Genomic DNA, 20,291 nt, shown 5'->3' with positions numbered 1-20,291 from the left:
GTGTTAATTGTTTATAACATATGCTTTAAAATAAGACTGATCTTGCATAAGACATGCTTTTACCCTGGTTGCTTTCCTGGTAGTAGTCACTACCAGGGACAAAAAGTGCCAGGTTGTCCTCTGTTTGTCACGTAGGTTAGAGGGAGCGGGGTTGAACTGAAGCAGAGCATTTTACAGCTCTGTTGTTCTAGCATCAGAGAGCTTCGTCACCTCTGCACCTCAGAGTCCCAGCTACCTCCTCCTGCCGGTGTTTCTCTCGAAGGCCACATCCTGGTCCTGGGGGAGGACAGGGCGAAGGCCCCCCTCCATCCTCCGGAAGGTTCATCACTCTGCTTTAAGTGCTAAGCTGTTTTAGTAAAATTGAGCATGGCCAGCTTTTCTAGACTTTTCCTTTCCAACTCTGGGAAATTGGAAACATAACTTTTAGCAATACATGTACTATACTAATGTATTCAGTGGCATTGTTATGATGTTGTCTGTATCGTGTTCTGTGACTGGATAGGAGTTTTTTTTATCTCACAAGATGCTTCATACTCAGTTCTAAAGGTCTGTGTACTGAAGGTCTAATTCAAGTTCTTACATGTCTGTAGGGCAGACATTAACATTATTTGGTAATATGACCATATGTTCATTGATTACAGTTAGTCTGCTGGGTCTGTACCTGATAAAAGTGTAAATTCCAAGCAGCTGAAAAAAATTTGCAGAGCAGGTCTTTTTGCATGTAGCTAATTGCAAAGACTGAAAGCACAACTCTACCACAAACCAAAATGTTTCCAGTGGAGAAAGCCTCCCACTTTTACAACCTCTAAGTAATAAGGTGGTTATTTGGGTGAGGTGAAGGATGTGAGTGTATTTTGTTAGGAAACTGTAGAGTGGCACAACAAGTATTAAAGTATGAGTTATGGTTGAATCTCTACTTCTTATATCCTGGACTTGTTATGGGAGCAATGTTCTTATGATAATCAGCTTCCAAATGCAAGTTTAGCTCGGAAGACAGCAGAGAAAATAGAGATATAAAGTAATGGAGAACTTCATAGCAGTATAACATGGATGGTGACTTTGAAAACATCAGCTGCTGACGTGAACTTGGCAGAAATTTATAAGTAATGGTGGGTGACTCATTGCAAGCAGGGGAGTCTTGCAGCTTTTGAGGTGTACAGGCAAAGGGGAGAGTAGAGATGGTGGCCACCCAGAGGCTGAGTATTTGTCGTGAATGTGAAAATGTCTGGTCCCCTGTTAAATTTTTCAGCTGCATCATTCACATGACTTACAGCATTATTTCCACCAGAAAACCTTGAAAACATAAACAACCTCTATTTCCTAAAGTGTTCGTTCTTTATCTGAGATGATTGTCCTGTGGTGGGAGGTAAGTGGGTGGTGGGGCATATTACATCACCTTCTTTTTTAAAAAATCATACATAGCTGTCTTTTCCCCCTACTCGTCGAGATGCTGTCATTCTGGTATGCCTAGACCTGTAAAAAGGGCTTGCCTGAATCTTCACATGAAGAGGGATGGTTATGGGTAGTTTAGAAAAATTGCTTGGGTCATGTGGTCCTTCTGTCCCCTCCATTGGAAATCACTATTCCAGAGCAAATAATATGCATCTAAAGAAACTGTATGTTATTTCTAAGATGTTCTCAAAATTTTTGCAGGAGGTTTAAACCTTTGGTTGGTTATGGAATCTTGACTGTTGGAAGGAGACAGCCCTTATTAGAGTCTTTGCCTCCTCTCTTGAGAATTCAGTTATTGGCAGTAGTGTGTTCTTAGGCAGAGTTAGAAAGTTACCCGGTCTGAGAAGCCATCCTTACCTACAGCTGGGAATTTGTAGAAGAGTCAGTCGTGGAAGGAAGGCTTTTGGATTATCTGTTAGCAGTGTTCTGGGATCCAAACCCTTGAACCCTCAATTATTGTAGGATATGTGTTGTAACAACAGGCTGTTGGGTAGTTTTAACACTGGTTATGGGATGTAGAGTTGGGGGAAAGACTTAAAAGTGAAAGAACCTTGAAAAAGTATCTCCTCCAGATAGTTTAAAGAAGACGGTTCTCATAGTGAGGAGCTTTTCTGGAAAAGGCTAGCCCTTCGCTTCACAAGGGAAGCAGGGAGGTGTAACTGTACTTACGGTGTAACTTAAAAGGTAAACCTTTCCCTCCCACTTGGTTGCTTTCTAGTGGATGTTCATCTTCCACATCTGTAATTTTGGACATGATGTATCATTTTCTGTTACTCAGTTCTGCTTCTGAAGGAGAGACCATCTGACACAAAACCATATAGGAATTAGAAAATTGTGGAAAGGACTTCAGTGTTGAAAATGAAGTCTGTGGCAGGGTGCTGCATTTGTAAGGGGCTCTCAGTACAGAGAACACTTAAAAGAATGCGGTGTTATTTCTTATTTATTTCTTTAAGCCTTCGAATGGAATCTTTTCTTTGCAGAGTTTCTGGAGTATTAGAGAAGTGGGAGCTAAAAATATTTAGCTTTAAGAAAGAAAGCAGCAATATAAACATTGGTTGTTGTATGGTATCTGTCTTAAAGTTAATTCTTTAATGCAGGAAGTTTTACTTCCCAATTTCTTAAGCAAATATGTACACTCTTGACTCTTAATGATATTCTTTGTAGGGCAGAGTTGCTTTCGTTTCCATTCTGAGCATTGAAAGGCCTTCTATGATAGTTTTGCCAGTCCTCGATACTATATTTTCCCTCTGTTGTAAAGTTAAGTAATTAAATTTGAAGCAGATATAAATATCATTAACTTGCTACATATGTGGATATTCGGTGTTACGTGGTCAGAAAGTTTGTGTAGGTTGCATATATCTACATAATTTCCCCTTTTCCTACTGTTTTCTTAATGAAAAGGCGGTGGAAATGGCATTATGAGAATATGTCTTATACTAAAAAGTGTGTCCCCACTTCCCTCTGCCAGATCTGGATGTTCTTTCTTTCTTGGCTTCTAGCTCTTTTTCTTAGGCTGGGTGTAACATCCCTCTATGCATGTGCACGTGCGCACGCGGCCACAAGGAGTAGAGTGCACTGTCCCATTCTCCCACTCCAGCCGTGGACTCACCCACTGGAGGCAGCAATGGCACTAATTCGTTTGTAAGGTCCCTTTAGAAACTCAGTTGGTGGGGTAGCAGCTCTGATGTCCACTTCTAGTGGGTGAGCCCTCAAAGGATCAGGTATCCCTCAATAAGTGTTGATTCTGGGGGAGGGGGAACGAGCAAGGATAACTTCTGTGGTTAATGCTGGCTTATCTTAATGTTCAAGTACCCGAGTTTCATGGCTTCATGTACTACATTTCTGTCTCCAGCTAGATTTTTTTCTCTCAAATTCTAGACTCCTGTAATCATCTGCCAATTTGAGAACATCTTCACTTGGAAGTCTGATATCTTAAAACCAACATGTGTAAAAACTGAGCCCTTGATCTTCCAACTTCCAGACTGATTCTATCTGCAGCCTCCTCCATTCAGTTAATGGAAAGTCAATGCTTCTAGCTACTCAGGCTAAAAAACTTGGAGTTATTCAGACTTCACTGACATGGCACGTGCCTTCTGTCAACAGATCTTATTAGCACTCCTTTAAAATATATCCAGAACTCAGACACTTCTCATCACTGCTCCTGCCTCCACTGCTGCTACGCTGTTCTGAGCCAGTGTCATCTCCTCCTGCATTACCCTTCTCAGTAGCTTCCCTCTTTTCATCGTTGACCCATAGAGACTATTCTCAACCAGCAGCCAAAATGATCCTTTGAAAACATAAGTTGGGTTGTGTCACTGTTCTGCAGTACCTTGCCATTTCACTCAGGGTAAAAGCTAGTGTACCCAAATTGTTTTCTGCCTCAATCTCTTTATCTGTTATATGGGGATAATAGTAATTAGCTCACTCAGGGTAAAAGCTAGTGTCCTACATGATCTGTACTCCCCCCTCCGGCCCTGCTCTCATGTCCTGGAACACACGAGGTGTATACTGGCCTTTGCTCTAGTTATTCCTTCTGTCTGGGCCTTCTCCCCGCTCCTGGTCCTCATTCTAATCTCAGTTCTCAATTTGGCCTGCCCTGATCACCCTGTTTAATACTGCAAGTTCCATCAGTCCATCACCATCACCCCCATACTCCTCACTCTCTTTACCCGGCCCTCTTTCTTTGTTCCGTAGTTCTTAACTTCTAACGTGCCACTTACTCTACTGGTCTGTTGTGTGTACTGTCCATGCCCCCCACCCCCGCCCGCCCCCTGACTCCAAGCTCCCTGAGGACAGGGATTTTTATTTTGTTTATTGATATGTTCCTTGTGCCTAGAATAGTGCTTGGTACATAGTTGGCACTCAAAAATTATTTGCTGAATTAATAAAATAATATTTAAAGAATGAATTATTCTTTCAGAAATGGGTCAGGAAAGGAAGAGGTGTGAAAAGAAATGGTGCAATAAATAATGATGTTTGCCTTTTGTTCTTTGTGTGATGTATATACAAGTATGATTTTTTTAGGCTTTATTTGGTTTCCTAATTTATTAAACTTTAATAGCTTTATTAAGATATAATTTACATACCATAAAATTCACCCATTATAATTGTGATCGTAGTAAATTTCTAGAGTTGTGCAACCATCTCCTCAAAAAGTTCCTTTTGTCTGTCCATATGCAGTTAACCCTCCCTACAATGGCACCCTGATTTCATTTGTTAATTTTTTTGGTCCCAGATTTCGAAAGAATAATTTATACAGCAATACTAACATAGCTTTGTACTCTTAAAAATTACACATTTAAATATGATATTAACTATCCATTGCTTAATGTAGGAAATGGTATTGAACATTAGTGAAAAGAATGGCCTTGAGGGTCAGACTCGCTGCACTCTTATCAGCTCTACCATTTACCCAGATTGTTTTCTGCCTCAATCTCTTTATCTTTATATGGGGATAATAATAGTAATTAGCTCACAGAGTTGTTGTGAGGATTAAACAATGAAAGAAAATTTAGTACAGTGTCTGCCTTAAAGTTAATACTCAGTAAACAGTTAAAGTAGGTCCAAAGTATATGGGGTGAATAACCTTGCAGGTAGAAAACAAAATTCAAATCAGATTCTAAGCTTCTGAAGTGTATGTAAAATACGACCCAGTTCCTGTCTTGGTTTGTAAATAGGCCCACTGCAGAATGTAAAAGCAGGTTAATTTCCAACAGAGAAAATCATTTCTCAGCATTTCTTCTGAAGGTATCTGCTAAACCATGTTTACTGAATTTTCTGTGCCCATCTTTGAGAGAGCTTTGAAACCAGGGAGGTAATTATCTACTTTTTTGTTAAAACCACAGTGACCATCAGAAAGTGTTCTGAACTGTGTTTTAGTCTTGGGTTGAAAAATGCTGTGAGACTTCCTCTAAATGAGTGGGGGAGAAGGGCATTCATTGTATCTCTTGTAGCCTGATAAGTCTGAACTAAGCTATCTTTAATAAGATCTTTTTCTGTGTTTTGTTATTTTCTTTTATGTACAGATGCACAAAGCAGGGTCATCAGAAGCCTCTCGATTCAAAAGATGATAATACCGAAAAACACTGCCCGGTGACAGTGAATCCTTGGCATATGAAGAAAGCTTTTAAAGTCATGAATGAATTAAGAAGGTATTATTACATTAACATACCTTTATTTTTCACTATAAAGTGAATATATTCCCCACCCCTCATTTTTGCTTTGTTTGATACAGAGAACATTTAAAGCTTTTTCTGCAAGTTTTTTAAAGGAAGGAAGAAAGCAAAAAATTTATCAGAAGTGTGAATGGTATAAGGCTGCACTGTCCAATATGGTAGCCACTAGCCACATGTGGCTAGTCTGAATTGAGGTGCTCTGTAAGTGGAAAATAATGGATTTTCAAGACTAACAACCAAAAAAAAAGTAAAATATTTATTAATAAGTTTTAAAAATAATGCATTTTGAAATGATATCAATTCTAATATTGGATATTTTGGGTTAAATAGAATTTTACTTAATTCTATTAAATTAATTTCACTTGTTTTTATTTTTAAATGGATTACTAGAGCATTCTGACTTACATTATATTTCTATTGGACTGGCTGGTCTAGGGTTTCTAACTTATCCTTGCAAAGCATATGAAAACTTTTATTAAAATTTTTTTTATTGAATAGTTAATTTATAACATCATATTAGTTCCAGGTGTACAACATAGAGACTCAACATTTTTATAGATTATACTCCACTTAAAGTCACCACAAAATAATGTGTATATATCCTTGTGGCCTATCCATTTTATACATGGTAGTTTGTACCTCTCAGTCAAATCCACTACCCCCATCCTGCCTCTCCCATTCTTCTCCCCACTGGTAACCACCTGTGAGTCTGTTTCTGTTTTGCTATATTCACTAGTTTGTTTTCTTTTTTAGATTCCACATATGAGTTATAACATAGAATATTTTTCTTTCTCTGACTTATTTCATTTAGCATAATACCCTCTAGACCCATCCATGTTGTTGCCAATGGCAGAATCTCATTCTTTTTTATGGCTGAGTAGTATTCCATTGTGTGTATATGCCACATCTTCTTTATTCATTCAACTGTTGATGGACACTTAGGTTGCTTCTGCATCTTGGCTATTGTAAATAATGCTGCTCTGTACATTCAGATGCGTGTATCTTTTCGAATTAGTGTTTTCATTTTCTTCAGATGTATACCCAGGATTAGAATTGCTGGTAGTTCTATTTTCAGTTTTTTGAGAAACCTCCATAATGTTTTTTGTAGTGGCTGTACCAAGTTATATTCCCACCAACAGTGTAAGAGTGTTTCCTTTTCTCCACATCTTTGTCAACATTTGTTATTTGTAGGTTTTCTGATGATAGCCATTCTGACAGGTGTGAGGTGATATCTCATTGTGGTTTTGATTTGCTTTTCTATGAAAATTACAGATGTTGAGCATCTTTTCATGTGTCTGGCCATTTGTATGTCTTCTTTGGAAAATGTCTATTCAGGTCTTCTGCCCATTTTTTAATCAGATTGTGTTTTGATATTGAATTGTATGAACTGTTTGTGTATTTTGGATATTAACAGCTTATCAGGCGTATCATTTGCAAATATTTTCTTCCATTTAGTAGGTTGTCTTATCATTTTGTCAATGATTTCCTTTGCTATGCAAAAGCTTTTAAGTATAATTAGATCCCATTTGTTTATTTTTGCTTTTGTTTGTTTTGCCTTAGGAGACAGACAAAAAAAATATTGCTATGATTTGTGTCAAAGAGTGTTCTGCCTATGTTCTTTTCCTAGGTGCTCTATGGTTTCAGGTTTCTATTTAGGTCTTTAATCCATTTTGAGTTTATTGTTGTATATGGTTTGAGAAAATGTTCTACTTTCATTCTTAACATGTAGCTGTTCAGTTTTCCCAGCACCACTTGTTGAAGAGACTGTCTTTTCTCCATTGTATATTCCTGCCTCCTTTGTTGTACATTAATTGACCATAGATGGGCAATTCTTTATTCTGTTCCACTGATCTATGTTTCTGTTTTTGTGCCAATACCATGCTGCCTTGATTATGGTACTTTTTAGTCAGGGAGTGTGATACCTCCAGCTTTGTTCTTTTTTTCTCAAGACTGCTTTGGCTATGCAGGGTCTTTTGTGGTTCCATATAAATTTTAGGAGTATTTGTTCTAGTTCTGTGAAAAATGTCATGAGTATTTTGATAGGGATTGCATTAAATTTATAGATTGCTTTGGGTAGTGTGGACATTTTAACAATATTAATTCTTCTAATCTATGTACATGGGCTATCTTTTCATTTCTTTATATCATCTTCTTTTCCTTCATCAATATTTTATATTTTCAGAGTGTAGGTCTTTCACCTCCTTGGTTAAGTTTATTCTTAGGTATTTTATTTTTTTTGGTGGATTTTGAATGGGATTGTTTTCTTACTTTCTCTGATAGTTCATTATTAGTATATAAAAAAGCAACAGACTTCCATATATTAATTTTGTCTCCTGCAAATTTACTAAATTCATTTGTTTAATATTTTATTGGTGGAGACTGTTAGGGTTTTCTATATATAGTATCATGTCATCTGCAAGTAGTAACAGTTTTACTTCTTCCCTTCCAATTTAGATTCCTTTTATTTCTCTTTCTTTTCTGATTGCTGTGGCTAGGACTTCCAATACTATGTTAAATAGAAGTGGCAAGAGTGAGCATCCTTGTTTTGTTCCCGATTTTAGAAGAAAAGCTTTCAGCATTAATCGTTAAGTATTATGTTTGCTAACGGTTTATCATAAATGGCCTTAATTATGTTGAGATATGTTTCCTCTGTACCCACTTTGGTGAGAGTTTTTATCATGAATGGATGTTGAATTTTGTTGAATACTTTTTTTGAGGTGATAATGTGATTTTTATCCTTCCTTTTGTTAATGTGGTATATCACATTGATTTATGGGTGTTGGACCATCCTTGAATCCCTGAAATAAATTCCACTTGATCGTGGTATGTGATCCTATTTATATATTGTTGAATTCGGCTTGGTAATATTTTGTTGAGGATTTTTGCATCTGTATTCATCAGATATATTGGCCTGTAATTTTCTTTTTTTGTAATATCTTTTTCTGATTTTGGTATCAGGGTAATTAATGGTGGCCTTGTAGAATGAATTTGGGAGTGTTCAATCCTCTTTAATTTTTTGGAATAGTTTGAGAAAGATAGGTATTAGCTCTTCTTTATATGTTTGGTAGAACTACCCTGTGAAGCCATCCTGTCCTGGACTTTTGTTTGCTGAGAGGTTTTTTTTATTACAGATTTAATTTCATTACTAGTGATTGGTCTGCTCAAATTGTCTGATTTTTCTTGATTCAGTCTTGACAGTTTGTATGTTTCTGGAAATTTGTCCGTTTCTACTAGGTTGTCTAATTTGTTAGCATATAACTGTTTGTAGTATTCTCTTATGATTTTTTTGAATCTCTGTGGTATAGGTTGTTATTTCTCCTCTTTCAGTTTTTATTTTATTTGAGTCCTCTCTTCTTGCTGGTGAGCCTGGCTGAAAGTTTTATCAATTTTGTTTATCTTTTAAAAAAGCTCTTGGTTTCATTGTTTTTTGTTTGCTTTTTTTTTGGTTTGTTTAGTCTCTGTTTTACTTATTTTCCCTTTGATCTTTATTATTTCCTCCCTTCTGATGACTTTGGGCTTTGTTAGTTCTTTTTTTTTTAATTCCTTTAGATGTAGATTAGGTTGTTTGAGATTTTTCTTTTTTCTTGAGGAAGGCCTGTATCACTATAAACTTCCCTCTTAAAACTGCTTTTGCTGCATTCCATAGATTTTGGAAAGTTGTGTTTTCATTTTCATTTGTCTTTCATTTCCATTTTCTGATTTTCTCTTTGATTTCTTTATTGACCCATTGGTTTTTTTAGTAGCATGTTTAGTCTCCATGTGTTTGTGCTTTTCGCATTCTTCTTTTTGTATTTGATTTCTTGTTTCACACTGTTGTGGTTGGAAAAAATGCTTGATATAATTTGTGTCCTCTCAAATTTGTTGAGACTTGTCTGTGGCTTAGCATGTGATCTATCCTGGAGAACATTCCATGTGTACTTGAAAAGAAAGTACATTCTGCTGTTTTGGATGGAATGTCTTGTCTTGTAGATATCTTTTAAGTCCAACTGGTCCAATGTGGTATTTAAGACACTGTTTCCTTATTGATTTTTGTCTGGATGATCTGTCCATTGATGTCAGTGGGGTGTTAATGTCCCCTCCTATTATTGTATTATTGTCAACATCTCCCTTTATGTCTGTTAATATTTGCTTTATATATCTAGGTGCTCCTGTATTAGGTGCATATATGTTAATGAGTGTTACATCCTCTTCTTGTATTGATCTCTTTATATATAACGTCCTTCTTTGTCTTTTGTTATAGACTTTGTTTTAAAGTCTGCTTTGTCTGATATGAGTATTTCTACTCCTGCTTTCTTTTCATTTCCATTTGCATGAAATATAAGAAAACTTTTAGACAGAGAAAAATGTAAATCTCTCTTTGGTGGTGGTGGTGGTAGTGTTAGTAATTTGGGGGAGTAGTGACCTGCCCATTGCTAAGTAATTCTCAAATATGTTAAGAGTCACTGCAGTGAAAGAGTGACTTTAAAAGTTGATTGAAAAACGAGTAGCTTTTTTTTAATTAAAAGACTAATGTATGTATTAACAGGCTTGGTTTTATTTTCTTAGCATTTTGTGAAAGACATATATTTTCCCATCATTCCGTTTGTGAAAGTACATATATTTAAAAGCTAGGGCTAAGAAGGGAGTGACTTAAACTTTCCTTTAATCTCTCTATGCTATATCTTCCTGAAAGCTCATCCTTTTTTTTGTTCCATCATTTGTTTATTTCTTCTTTAATTAAAGATTCAGTAAATATTCATCTGCTGGGTGCTGGAGATACAATGGTAAGCAAAACAGACATGGCTGCTACCCTCATGGGGCTTATGATTGACTGCAGGAAGCAGGCATTAATCAAAGAATCACACAAATAATTTACTGTAAATTTTAATGGCAGTAACTGCTACAGGGAGGGCTATGAAGTTAGATAACAGTGGTCAGGGAAAGCTTCCCTGAGAAGATAAGAATAATTGTGCTGAGATCGAAAGGAAAAGAGAAGTAAGGAAATGAAGTCAGGCATAGGGAATGGCAGTGTCCAAGTCTTGTGGTGGGAGTGAGCTAGCCTCCTGGAGGAGCTGAGGGGTAGCTGGAGTGCAGATGGCTGGGGGGTCATGGCAAGAGAGGAGGCTGAGTGAGTAGGTGAGGGCCAGCATTCTTAGAGCCTTCTGCATTTTGGTCTTTATCAGGAGTTGCCGTGGGAGAAGCCATTGGAGAGTTTTAAGCAGGGATGTGACATGATCAGATCAGATTTGTATTTTGAAAAGAACACAATGGCTGCTGGGTGGAGAGTGGATTGGAGAGAGAGAGATAAGAGAAAATTAAACTAAATAATGGATATTAGATTTGTTTCCTAGTACTGCTCTGACATCAGTTTCAGTAAGTAGGTTTTCATTTAGTTTTGGGGAGAAAATATAGCTGGGATAATCCAGCAGGTCTGCCCATGCTGTTTCAGTTAATCTCGTTGCAAAAGTAGTTATTAGAATGTAAAATGCAGTCGTTATTAAGTGATACTGAAGGAAAAGTAAGAAAAATAGTCTGGTTATTTTGAGACATTTTCTTTTTCTTTGAAAAATCTAGAAAGACTGACTTTTAATAGGTCTATTCATGTTACTTTTCCCCCCACTCCCATGGGGCTGGTAGCCAGACCTTCCACTGATGTGTGAGTGGGCCCCTGTTGATGAAGGTCTCAGTCAGTAAACTACAGGGAGGGCCACACCTAGCTCTCCTTCCTGAGGTGAATGACCCTAGTTTTTGGACAAACTCTTTGGCCTTGGGCCAGTTGTTTTACTTTTTTGAGACTTAACTATAAAATGAGGGGAGTGGATGGAATGCAGTCTAAGGTCCATTGCTGCTCTGACGTTCTTTTGGCCTGTGAGGTTTTTTCCTGCTTCCCTGCATGTGGTGCACCTTGTCTCATCCTGGGATTACTTAGCTGTAGCCGTCATTCAGCTGTTTGTACCATTTTGGGGGTGAACTGTATGGCTGTGGAACAGTATGTTTTTGATCTTTGTGTTGCACCATTTCAGTAGCTAGCATGTAACCAGGCTAATAGTTGATGTTGATTTTCAGAATGAAGAATGACCTTTGAATAGCTGAGTCTTGGCTGCCACATCCACAACAAGGATTGTTTTAATGAAGTCAACGACTGCTAGTGTTTTAAAAAATGAACTCTCTTTGAGGCTCATCAGCACTTTTGTTTTCTAATGTCATTCCCTTTTCTCTTACCCTTTATTGCCAATTTTATGTAATTCTGTTGTTTTTTTTTTTTGCGGTACGTGGGCCTCTCACTGTTGTGGCCTCTCCCGTTGTGGAGCACAGGCTCCGGACGCGCAGGCTCAGCGGCCATGGCTCACGGGCCCAGCCGTTCCGCAGCATGTGGGATCTTCCCGGACCGGGGCACGAACCCGTGTCCCCTGCATCGGCAGGCGGACTCTCAACCACTGCGCCCCCAGGGAAGCCCTGTAATTCTGTTTTTTTAAAAATAAATTTATTTATTTATTTTTGGCTGTGTTGGGTCTTCGTTGTTGTGCGCAGGCTTTTCTCTCATTGCGGTTAGTGGGGGCTACTCTTTGTTGCAGTGCGTGGGCTTCTCATTGCAGTGGCTTCTCTTGTTGCGGAGCACGGGCTCTAGGAGCGTGGGCTCCATAGTTGTGGCTTGCGGGTTCTAGAGCGCAAGCTCGGTAGTTTTGGCACATGGGCTCAGTTGCTCCGTGGCATGTGGAATCTTCCCGGACCAGGGATTGAACCCGTGTCTCCTGCATTGGCAGGCAGATTCCTAACCACTGCACCACCAGACAAGTCCCAGTAATTCTTAAAACAAACAAACAAACAAACAAAATCTCTGAAGAAACCTACTCCTTGTACAGCTGAAAATCTTTTGTTATTTCCTGTCATTGTGTCAACTTCCTGCTGCCAGAAATAGGTAGCTGAGAGTGGCTTCCTGACTTCTGGGAAGGGAGAACTTCCTTGTTCTCTCCATTCTGCTCTTGGGCTGTCACCTCTAATAGGTAGAATATCAGCTGTACCCTAGAGAGTGTTGTTATTAACCTTTGGCTAATGAAAGAGAAATTTTAGAAGTAAAAGTCACTTTTCTTTCAATTATACTTGGTGTAAGGTATGGTTATGGGAATAGGAGGGCAGGAGTTTTGTAAAGTTTAAGTTATAGAATTTTTTTTTAATATAAATTTTATTTATTTATTTATTTATTTTTGGCTGCGTTGGGTCTTCGTTGCTGCGCACGGGCTTTCTCTAGTTGTGGCGAGCGGGGGCTACTCTTCGTTGCAGTGAGCGGGCTTCTCATTGCGGTGGCTTCTCTTGTTACAGAGCACGGGCTCTAGGCGTGCAGGCTTCAATGTTGTGGCCCGTGGGCTTCAGTAGTTGTGGCTTGCGGGCTTTAGAGTGCAGGCTCAGTAGTTGTGGCGCACGGGCTTAGTTGTTCCTCAGCTTGTGGGATCTTCCCAGACCAGGGCTCAAACCCATTTCCCCTGCATTGGCAGGCAGATTCTTAACCACTGTGCTGCCAGGGAAGCCCCAAGTTATAGAATTATAACTTAAGTTTAACTTAAGAATTATAATTTAAATTTATAAAAATGGAATGTTACATTTTCTTTAAACTAGTTTTTCATTTCTTTCAGACAGGAGGCCCAGATATAGCTCTATGACCCAGTCCAATACGAGTTTGAATAACTTGCAATTATTGGTTTTAAAAACCCTGTGGTCACTTCTAAACAGTGTAGTCAGCAAGTATTTGTAAGTACCTGATTCTCCTTTGAAGTCAGCTAGCACGCCCAGAGGCTGTGTGGGAGCCAGAACCAGTGTCTGACGTGGCCCCTGCCTTTCGAGTGACCTGATTGTGCAGGAGATGTAGAGAAGAGGATGAGGTGGTGGAATATCGTGTGCAAAATGTGGGTCCTGAAAAGGATTCTCACAAGAGAAAGTCATAGAGGTGGTTTCGGTTGGGCCTGATAGGGATGCAGTAGGATTCATAAAAAGGACTGGAGAGGAAAGGCAGTTCCTGATCTGGATAATTGCACAAGTTAGGGATGGGCTAAATGTAACCTGTTTGGTAAAGTGAATCAAGAAGAGTTCATGCTGGGGAGTCTGTGGAAAAAGTCAGAATTATGGCAGGCTTAAACAATGTGATTCATTGGGATTTAATTCCAAGGACAGTGGGAATCAGTGAAGGTTTTTGAGAAAGGGTGTAGCATCATAAGACTAGTGATGTCGAGAAACAGCCTGGCAGCATAGTGAAAGGCGAATCTTGTACAGCAACACATCTCTGGTGGGGAATTCAGCTCTGTACATTTCCTAGGTATGGCTTGGCAGGAGGAGGAGTTTTTCAAAGCACTAACACACTGACATTTTCAAAATCAAAGCAATAGACCTTTACAAAGTGCTTACTCTATGCAACACACTGTATTGGGCCTGTGGAGCAGACAGAGAAGCAGGCTGTACCCCGGACACACATTTGCTTGAGGACATTACACCGTGAGCTTTTTGAGATGACCCAAAAAGGAGCTGTCAGATTTAATGTTTTTTGTTTAAAATAAATTTTTAAAAAAAAGTCTGTTTTCTAGGATATGGGATAAGACTGGACTTGAGTTTTAAAAGTTCCAATGAGCATTACTGGGGGGCCAACCTATTATTTGTTTAGAAGAAAGCTAATATTGATCCTTAAGTTGCATTTAGGAGTTGAAACTTTTTAGCAAGGATAAGTCTTATGAAGCAGTTTGAATGTTTGCCTATATATCACACAGAAGCCATAAACATTTAGTTGTTCAGTTACAATAGCATTTCTTACATTCCAGAAGATAATTTAAACAGAAGATCCTGGATCCCTCTCTTAAGGGAATGCTTATTGTATTTTTCCCCCAGGACTTTTAGCCATTGTGGACCCAGATCATTACTAGGATTATATCTGTTGTGCATCTATGCAAACTTTGAGTTTGTGGCTCTTCTTTGGTTGTTTGTACTTTGTTGCTTAGGTAGCAAGTGAATTAAACAACAAACTGAAGTGAGACTACCTTTTCATAGCTTTATATTACTGTTTTTGAAAGAGATTTAGGAAATTACACAGGGTGTGAATTTTTTTTATCACTATGTATATATATTTCTGTAGTAAAACGTTGTCAGTTTCTTTTGTTTTTATATTGTACTAAAATAGAATATAAAACATTCCTTGAAGGACAGAGCAGTTGGGAAGGGTCCCTAAATCAAGCAAACTTGTTTATTTAAGAAAGTTTAAGAGACATTTTGAAGCTAATGTTCTCAATTTAACTGGTAATCTTCTACAGTGTATCTTAAGTACTTGTGATAGATTTCTTATTAGGTGGTGTTTGTTGAGCATGGATAAAACCATTAAACATTTCAAAGATGTGAAGAATGGATGGTAGTGAATGAATTTGCTTCTGTTTTGTCTTCTCTTTCCTGGTGTGGGGTACTGTGCTGCCTCAGGATTTGCCTTCAGCATCCCCTCCTAAGTCAGAAAATTGGAAGATGCTACCTTGGCTGTTCTTCTTTTAAATTATTATAGCTAAGAGTATCTAGCTCATGTTTTGTTTCACCAAGTTTTTTTAAAAAGTAACTTTTAATAAGGAAGTTTTCTTTGTACATATTCTCCATTTTCTACATGTAGTCGAGCTTTTATCACACATGTTCAGAAACTCACTCCTGCCATTTGTTTCCCCTCTCTGAAATCCTCATCTCTCCATTTTGCCTCCTCCCCATCATCTTTTCCCTGTCACTCATATCTTCTTTCACTTTATTTCTAATTATTCTTTTCGCCTCCTCTCAACTGTGACCAAGTATTCTTAAAAGTCCTCAAATCTGGGGTTGTTACCTTCCCTTCTCGACAAATACTCAGTAATGTGCTTCCCCCCCACATCTTCCTGTGGCTTGGTTTTGTCACTTTTCCCTGTCATTCTGTTCTCTTGATTCTATGTGAAATTCTCTATTCTGAGATCCTTTTCTAGTTTAAGGCAGTTTCTAAATCACTGACTGTAGTAGGTTTTCATACGAGTTTCCAAGTTGACTGTCATCCTTTCCTGCTTCCTGTTAGAAAATCTCAGCAGGTGCAAATGTGTTGAAGGGGCTGTGCTGTTTTTCAGGGCTCTAATTGTGGTGGTGAACCTTAGTAAGCCCAACAGCTAGGTTTTCCCTGTGCTTCACTGCCACAGAAATTCAAATTCAAACCATCATTGTTTTAAGATGAAGAAGGTGATGGTGGTGACACTTGTTATGGAGTTGTGTTGCTCTTCAAGATTATTGACATTTTAGCTAGGTTGCATCTCTCTTGTCTGTAAATGACACTATCAATTTTTGGAGATTTGGTTAAATATAACTGATTTAAGTCAGTGATCAGGAAGCCTTTCACCTTTAAAACAGCTTGCTTTCATTCCCCACCTCCCTACTTTCTGAGCAGCCAGAACCTGATGAAGTAGCTGATCAGCAGCTCCGCATCTGGCTCATCCTGTGCTTCCTCACTAGCTTTTAGCTTTCTTGGCTTCTGACCTCTTGCCTAACTTCTTTTTCTGTCTTGCTCTTGTTTCTTTATCCTAACACTGATGCTGCTCCAAAGATGCCTTTGGGCACATTCCGAGGCTGTGGCTTGTGTTTGCTCTGTGGAGTCTGGCTAAAGCTCATCTCAGCAGCCTAGCACCTCGGCGGTTATTCTGATTCTGCTCCATGTGGCAGGAGGTGCCTCCAGATCTCACACAGCCTGGCACCTGAGGAAGAAAGGTGGACAGATGCTATCGATGTAATCTCTCCACCACCCCCACTTCCAGTAGAAAGTAAATTCTTGTATCGTGAAACTACCAATTATTTTAGATATCTCAGAGCCTAATGGCACATTTTACTTTAAGAAGATACACATTAGTCCCCCCTTATCCAAGGTTTTAGTTACTGTAGTCAACCACACTCTGAAAATATTAAATGGAAAATTCCAGAAATAAACAATTCATAAGTTTTAAATTGAGTACTGTTCTGAGTAGTGTGATGAAATCTCACTGTCCTGCTCCATTCTGCTTGGGACATGAATCATCCCTCTGTCCAGTGTGTCCCGGCCGTTAGCCCTCTTGGTTATCAGGTTGACTGTTGCAGTATCACAGTGCTTGTGTTCAAGTGACCATTATTTTAACTCATAATGGCCCCAAAGCACAGGAGAAGTGATGCTGGCAATTCAGATGTGCCAAAGATATGCTGTAAAGTACTTCCTTTAAGTGAAAGGAGTGAATGTTCTTGACTTAGTAAGAAAAGAAAAAAAATCATATGCTGAGGTTGCTAAAGATCTGTGGTAAGAAAGAATCTTCTATCTGTGAAATAGTGAAAAAGGAAAAAGAAATTTATGCTAGTTTTGCTTTTGCACCTCAAACTATGAAAGTTACAGCCACAGGGCATGATGATTGCTTAGTTAAGATAGAGAAGGCATTAAATTTGTTTAGTAAGATATTTCGAGAGAGAGGTTACATTCACATAACTTTTATTACAGTATAGTTATCATTGTTATATTTTATTACTAGTTACTGTTAATCTCTTACTGTGCCTAATTTATAAATTGAACTTTATCATGGGTATGTATGTGTAGGAAATAACACGGTACATATAGGTTTTGGTACTATCTGTGGTTTTAGGGATCCACTGGAGGTCTTGGAATGTATCCACCATGATTAAGGGAGGCTACTGTATATACAGCAGTGATAGGGTTTTCTAGTCTTAGGAATCCATTCCTTTGATATCAGAAAACCAAAGGGTGTCTAGATGTATTTGGGTATGATTCATTTTCAAAGCAATTTTTTTCTTGAGAAGGACCGATTTTCATGATGTTTCACTTGGGAGATGAGTGCCTATCTTTTTTTCTGTGTCATTTGAGTTTTACATAAGGCCTGTGTAACTCCTGTTATTCTCCAGACTTGAGCTTAGAAGCAGTTTTCTTTCCAAAGCTTTCCTGTATGTTTGGGCTTGACCTGTCTCCTGTGTACTCAAACACCCCACACTTGCCCTAATAGCTATCAATTCATTTTGTAAGTACCTGTCACCTTGTCTCTTTCGCCAGCTCCACTGTTAACTCCTTGCTATCACGGACATTGTCTTGTTTACTGTGGTAAACTGACATAGTCCTTGGTGCCCAGTACGCACTTTAGATATTTGATGAATGAGTGAATAAATTCAGATTTTGCTAAGTAGCAACTTTATTTATACCATTATTCTGAAAGACTTTTCCTTCTATAGTCCATTCCCTCATTAGATTTCACATAATAGGAATATAAACTCACCATGTAGACTTTGGGTATGGGCTGCTAAAACAAGTTTCTGTTACTTTTACTGCCGGATTTTATTTGTAGCCCTCCTCACCTAAAGTCACTCAACTTCTTGTGAGCATGCACACTTGGAATGAAGAGGTAAGGGCCAGAGTCAACAGACACACACACTGGCTGAATGATAAGAAGGTTGGTCAAATCTCTCTAGTCTGTGAGTGCTGTTTTAAAAACATGTTATTGCTAGAGACAGAAAGATAAAAAATTGAACACTAAAACTAAGCATGTCCTTGATCTATAATGTGGCATTAGGCTCCACGTGACCTAACCCAGGGTGTGGCTGCATACTGGTTTGGCAGTGTTTTTACTCTATTAGTTAACTAACATCAGCTAATAAGCCAGGAAGGCCAAGATAATTATGTGATAGCCAGCGGGTGTTATGCTAGAAGGTTTGGATCAATGAGTAATTATAATTGAAGTTGAATGTAATCAATTATGTGATTTGGAGGCATTCAAGTGTAATTCCACTTATGTTCCATCTTGAAACCAGAGCGCTAGGAAGGATTATTGACAAAAGGAAAATAGACATAAAGATGCACTTGACTCACGTTTGAGCTGTGTCCAGATGACCTGGTCACCGTAGGAAACCTGGATGGCCCTGCTGACCCCAGCATCCCTCTTCTCCTTCTTGCCCATGCTTCTTGTGCCACACACCCCATTGTGCTTTGCTGCTTCATGTCTCTGTCCAGCAGCATCTGCTGTTCTCTCTGTGTGGGGTTCTCTTGTCCTTCTCCATGCAGCTAACACTTACTTGTGTTTAGAACTCGGCTAAGGGCAGTAGCTGCAGGACACCTTTTCTGACCCCTAGTCTGATTTAGATGCTCCCCTGTTCCCCTAGCATCTTCACTCTGGCGCTTTCCACTTTGTCCTGTAATCTTTGCATTGTCAGTCCTTTCTGCTAGTCTCCTTAATGGCAGAGATAATCTTGCAGGACTTTGTTGAATTTGATTTTTTCTAACTATTCTTGTAGTGGTAGTGCTAAAAACCCACTAAAACTGGCTCTTTTATAAACTATATATAGAACTTTAAAAAATAGCTTCTAGTATACAGTATGTCAAATAATAATTGGGTGTTGTTTCTTTCTTTATATTCCCTGTTTTATTCAAGCTTTAACAAGTCTTAAAACCACATAGCTTTAGATGGTTTTGTGAGCCAGACTCCATAGATTTGAATCCGGGCATCGCCACTAGTGGTGACTTCAGGCTTCTTATTCATCTTTTCCTTTGTTTCCCCAGCTATACATTTTAAGGGTAAAAATCACAATAACATGGATCCCATAAGGTTTTGGTAGGGTCTAAGTGAAGTAATACATGCGGGTGGAGCTCCTGTATAACACCTTCCTGAAGACACCACTGACTTCCCCCTGCTTAACTTGTGAACCCATGGAATTCATAGAATTGCAGAATGATTTTATCTGCGCAGAGCAGACTGTAGACTTTATCAGTTTTCCACACTGATCTGGAGGAACTACGACTGAGTGATGGCCACCTCTTGAGTCTAACACGTGACCTGCCTGATGTCTCATATGGCATCGTGACCTGTGCTTCAACTTACAGGGCACAGCATTAAAATTACATTTAATTTTATGTGTGATAATATTTTCTGACCTTGAAGAATGAGATATTTTGCATTGGGAAAATGTTCTGATTAAGTTAGACTTCAAATGCTCAAACACCTTTCAAGCAGCAGGTGTAGTTGAATGTAATTTTACCTTTGCTTGATGACCCAGGACATTTTCTGTGTCTGTATAGTTTTGATACTTTGACCCAATTTAGTTTTCTCCATGTGTTTTATTTTGTCTTTATCTTCGTGTCATACCACCATCTGCCACTTCTGCTGATGCAGTTCTTAATGCAAACAGCCTCCCATTTTACACCCCATTAATGGTTTGCTGCCAGTAATTTATATTAGGTTGAGAAATCAGTAATCAAGTTGGGAAAGATTTCTCTATTAAACAAAGGCAAGATTCTGAGTGAGGGCCAAGGCATGTTGGCCTATGTCATGACTGTTTTCTATGTTCTTCATGTTTGGGTATCCTGTTTTTAAGGATGGAAATTTTTAGTTAGTTTTAACTTAAGAAAATTGGGCTTTTACTATAAAATTTTTGCATAGGGTGTTCAATACACTTACTCTTGTTATTAAAATTATTCTCTCCCTGTTTTGTTAACAGTCAGAATTTGCTGTGTGATGTCACGATTGTGGCTGAAGACATGGAAATCTCTGCTCACAGAGTGGTGCTGGCCGCCTGTAGTCCTTACTTTCACGCCATGTTTACAGGTATGAAATGTTTTAGTTATGGATGTTTATAAAATGTATACAGATCTGGGCTTTTCTTTCCATATTTTCTTTCCTTATTAACATTTTATTGTTATGA

At 38.6% G+C, this 20,291-nt stretch overlaps 1 protein-coding gene across 10 annotated transcripts in view; it reads left to right on the top strand.

The window, feature by feature from the left end:
• Nucleotides 1-20,291, top strand: part of KLHL2 (kelch like family member 2) — a 126,704-nt gene that overhangs the window by 6,266 nt on the left and 100,147 nt on the right. For 7 of the 10 annotated variants that reach the window (XM_027095905.1, XM_027095906.1, XM_027095902.1 and 4 more), the window contains 2 exons: nucleotides 5,478-5,603; nucleotides 20,088-20,194. In XM_027095905.1, coding sequence (XP_026951706.1) covers nucleotides 5,478-5,603; nucleotides 20,088-20,194 — 233 coding nt within the window. Of the gene's footprint in view, nucleotides 1-5,477; nucleotides 5,604-17,944; nucleotides 18,002-18,027; nucleotides 18,050-20,087; nucleotides 20,195-20,291 lie in introns of those variants that run through there. The other 3 variants (XM_027095904.1, XM_027095903.1, XM_027095910.1) reach the window with 3 other exon arrangements.

The sequence above is a fragment of the Aethalodelphis obliquidens genome, unplaced genomic scaffold (genome assembly GCF_003676395.1).
Source record: "Aethalodelphis obliquidens isolate GAN/ISIS:26980383/991018 unplaced genomic scaffold, ASM367639v1 scaffold95, whole genome shotgun sequence".
NCBI classification, from domain to species: Eukaryota; Metazoa; Chordata; class Mammalia; order Artiodactyla; family Delphinidae; genus Aethalodelphis; species Aethalodelphis obliquidens.
This window is presented reverse-complemented; position numbering and strand designations above follow the sequence as displayed.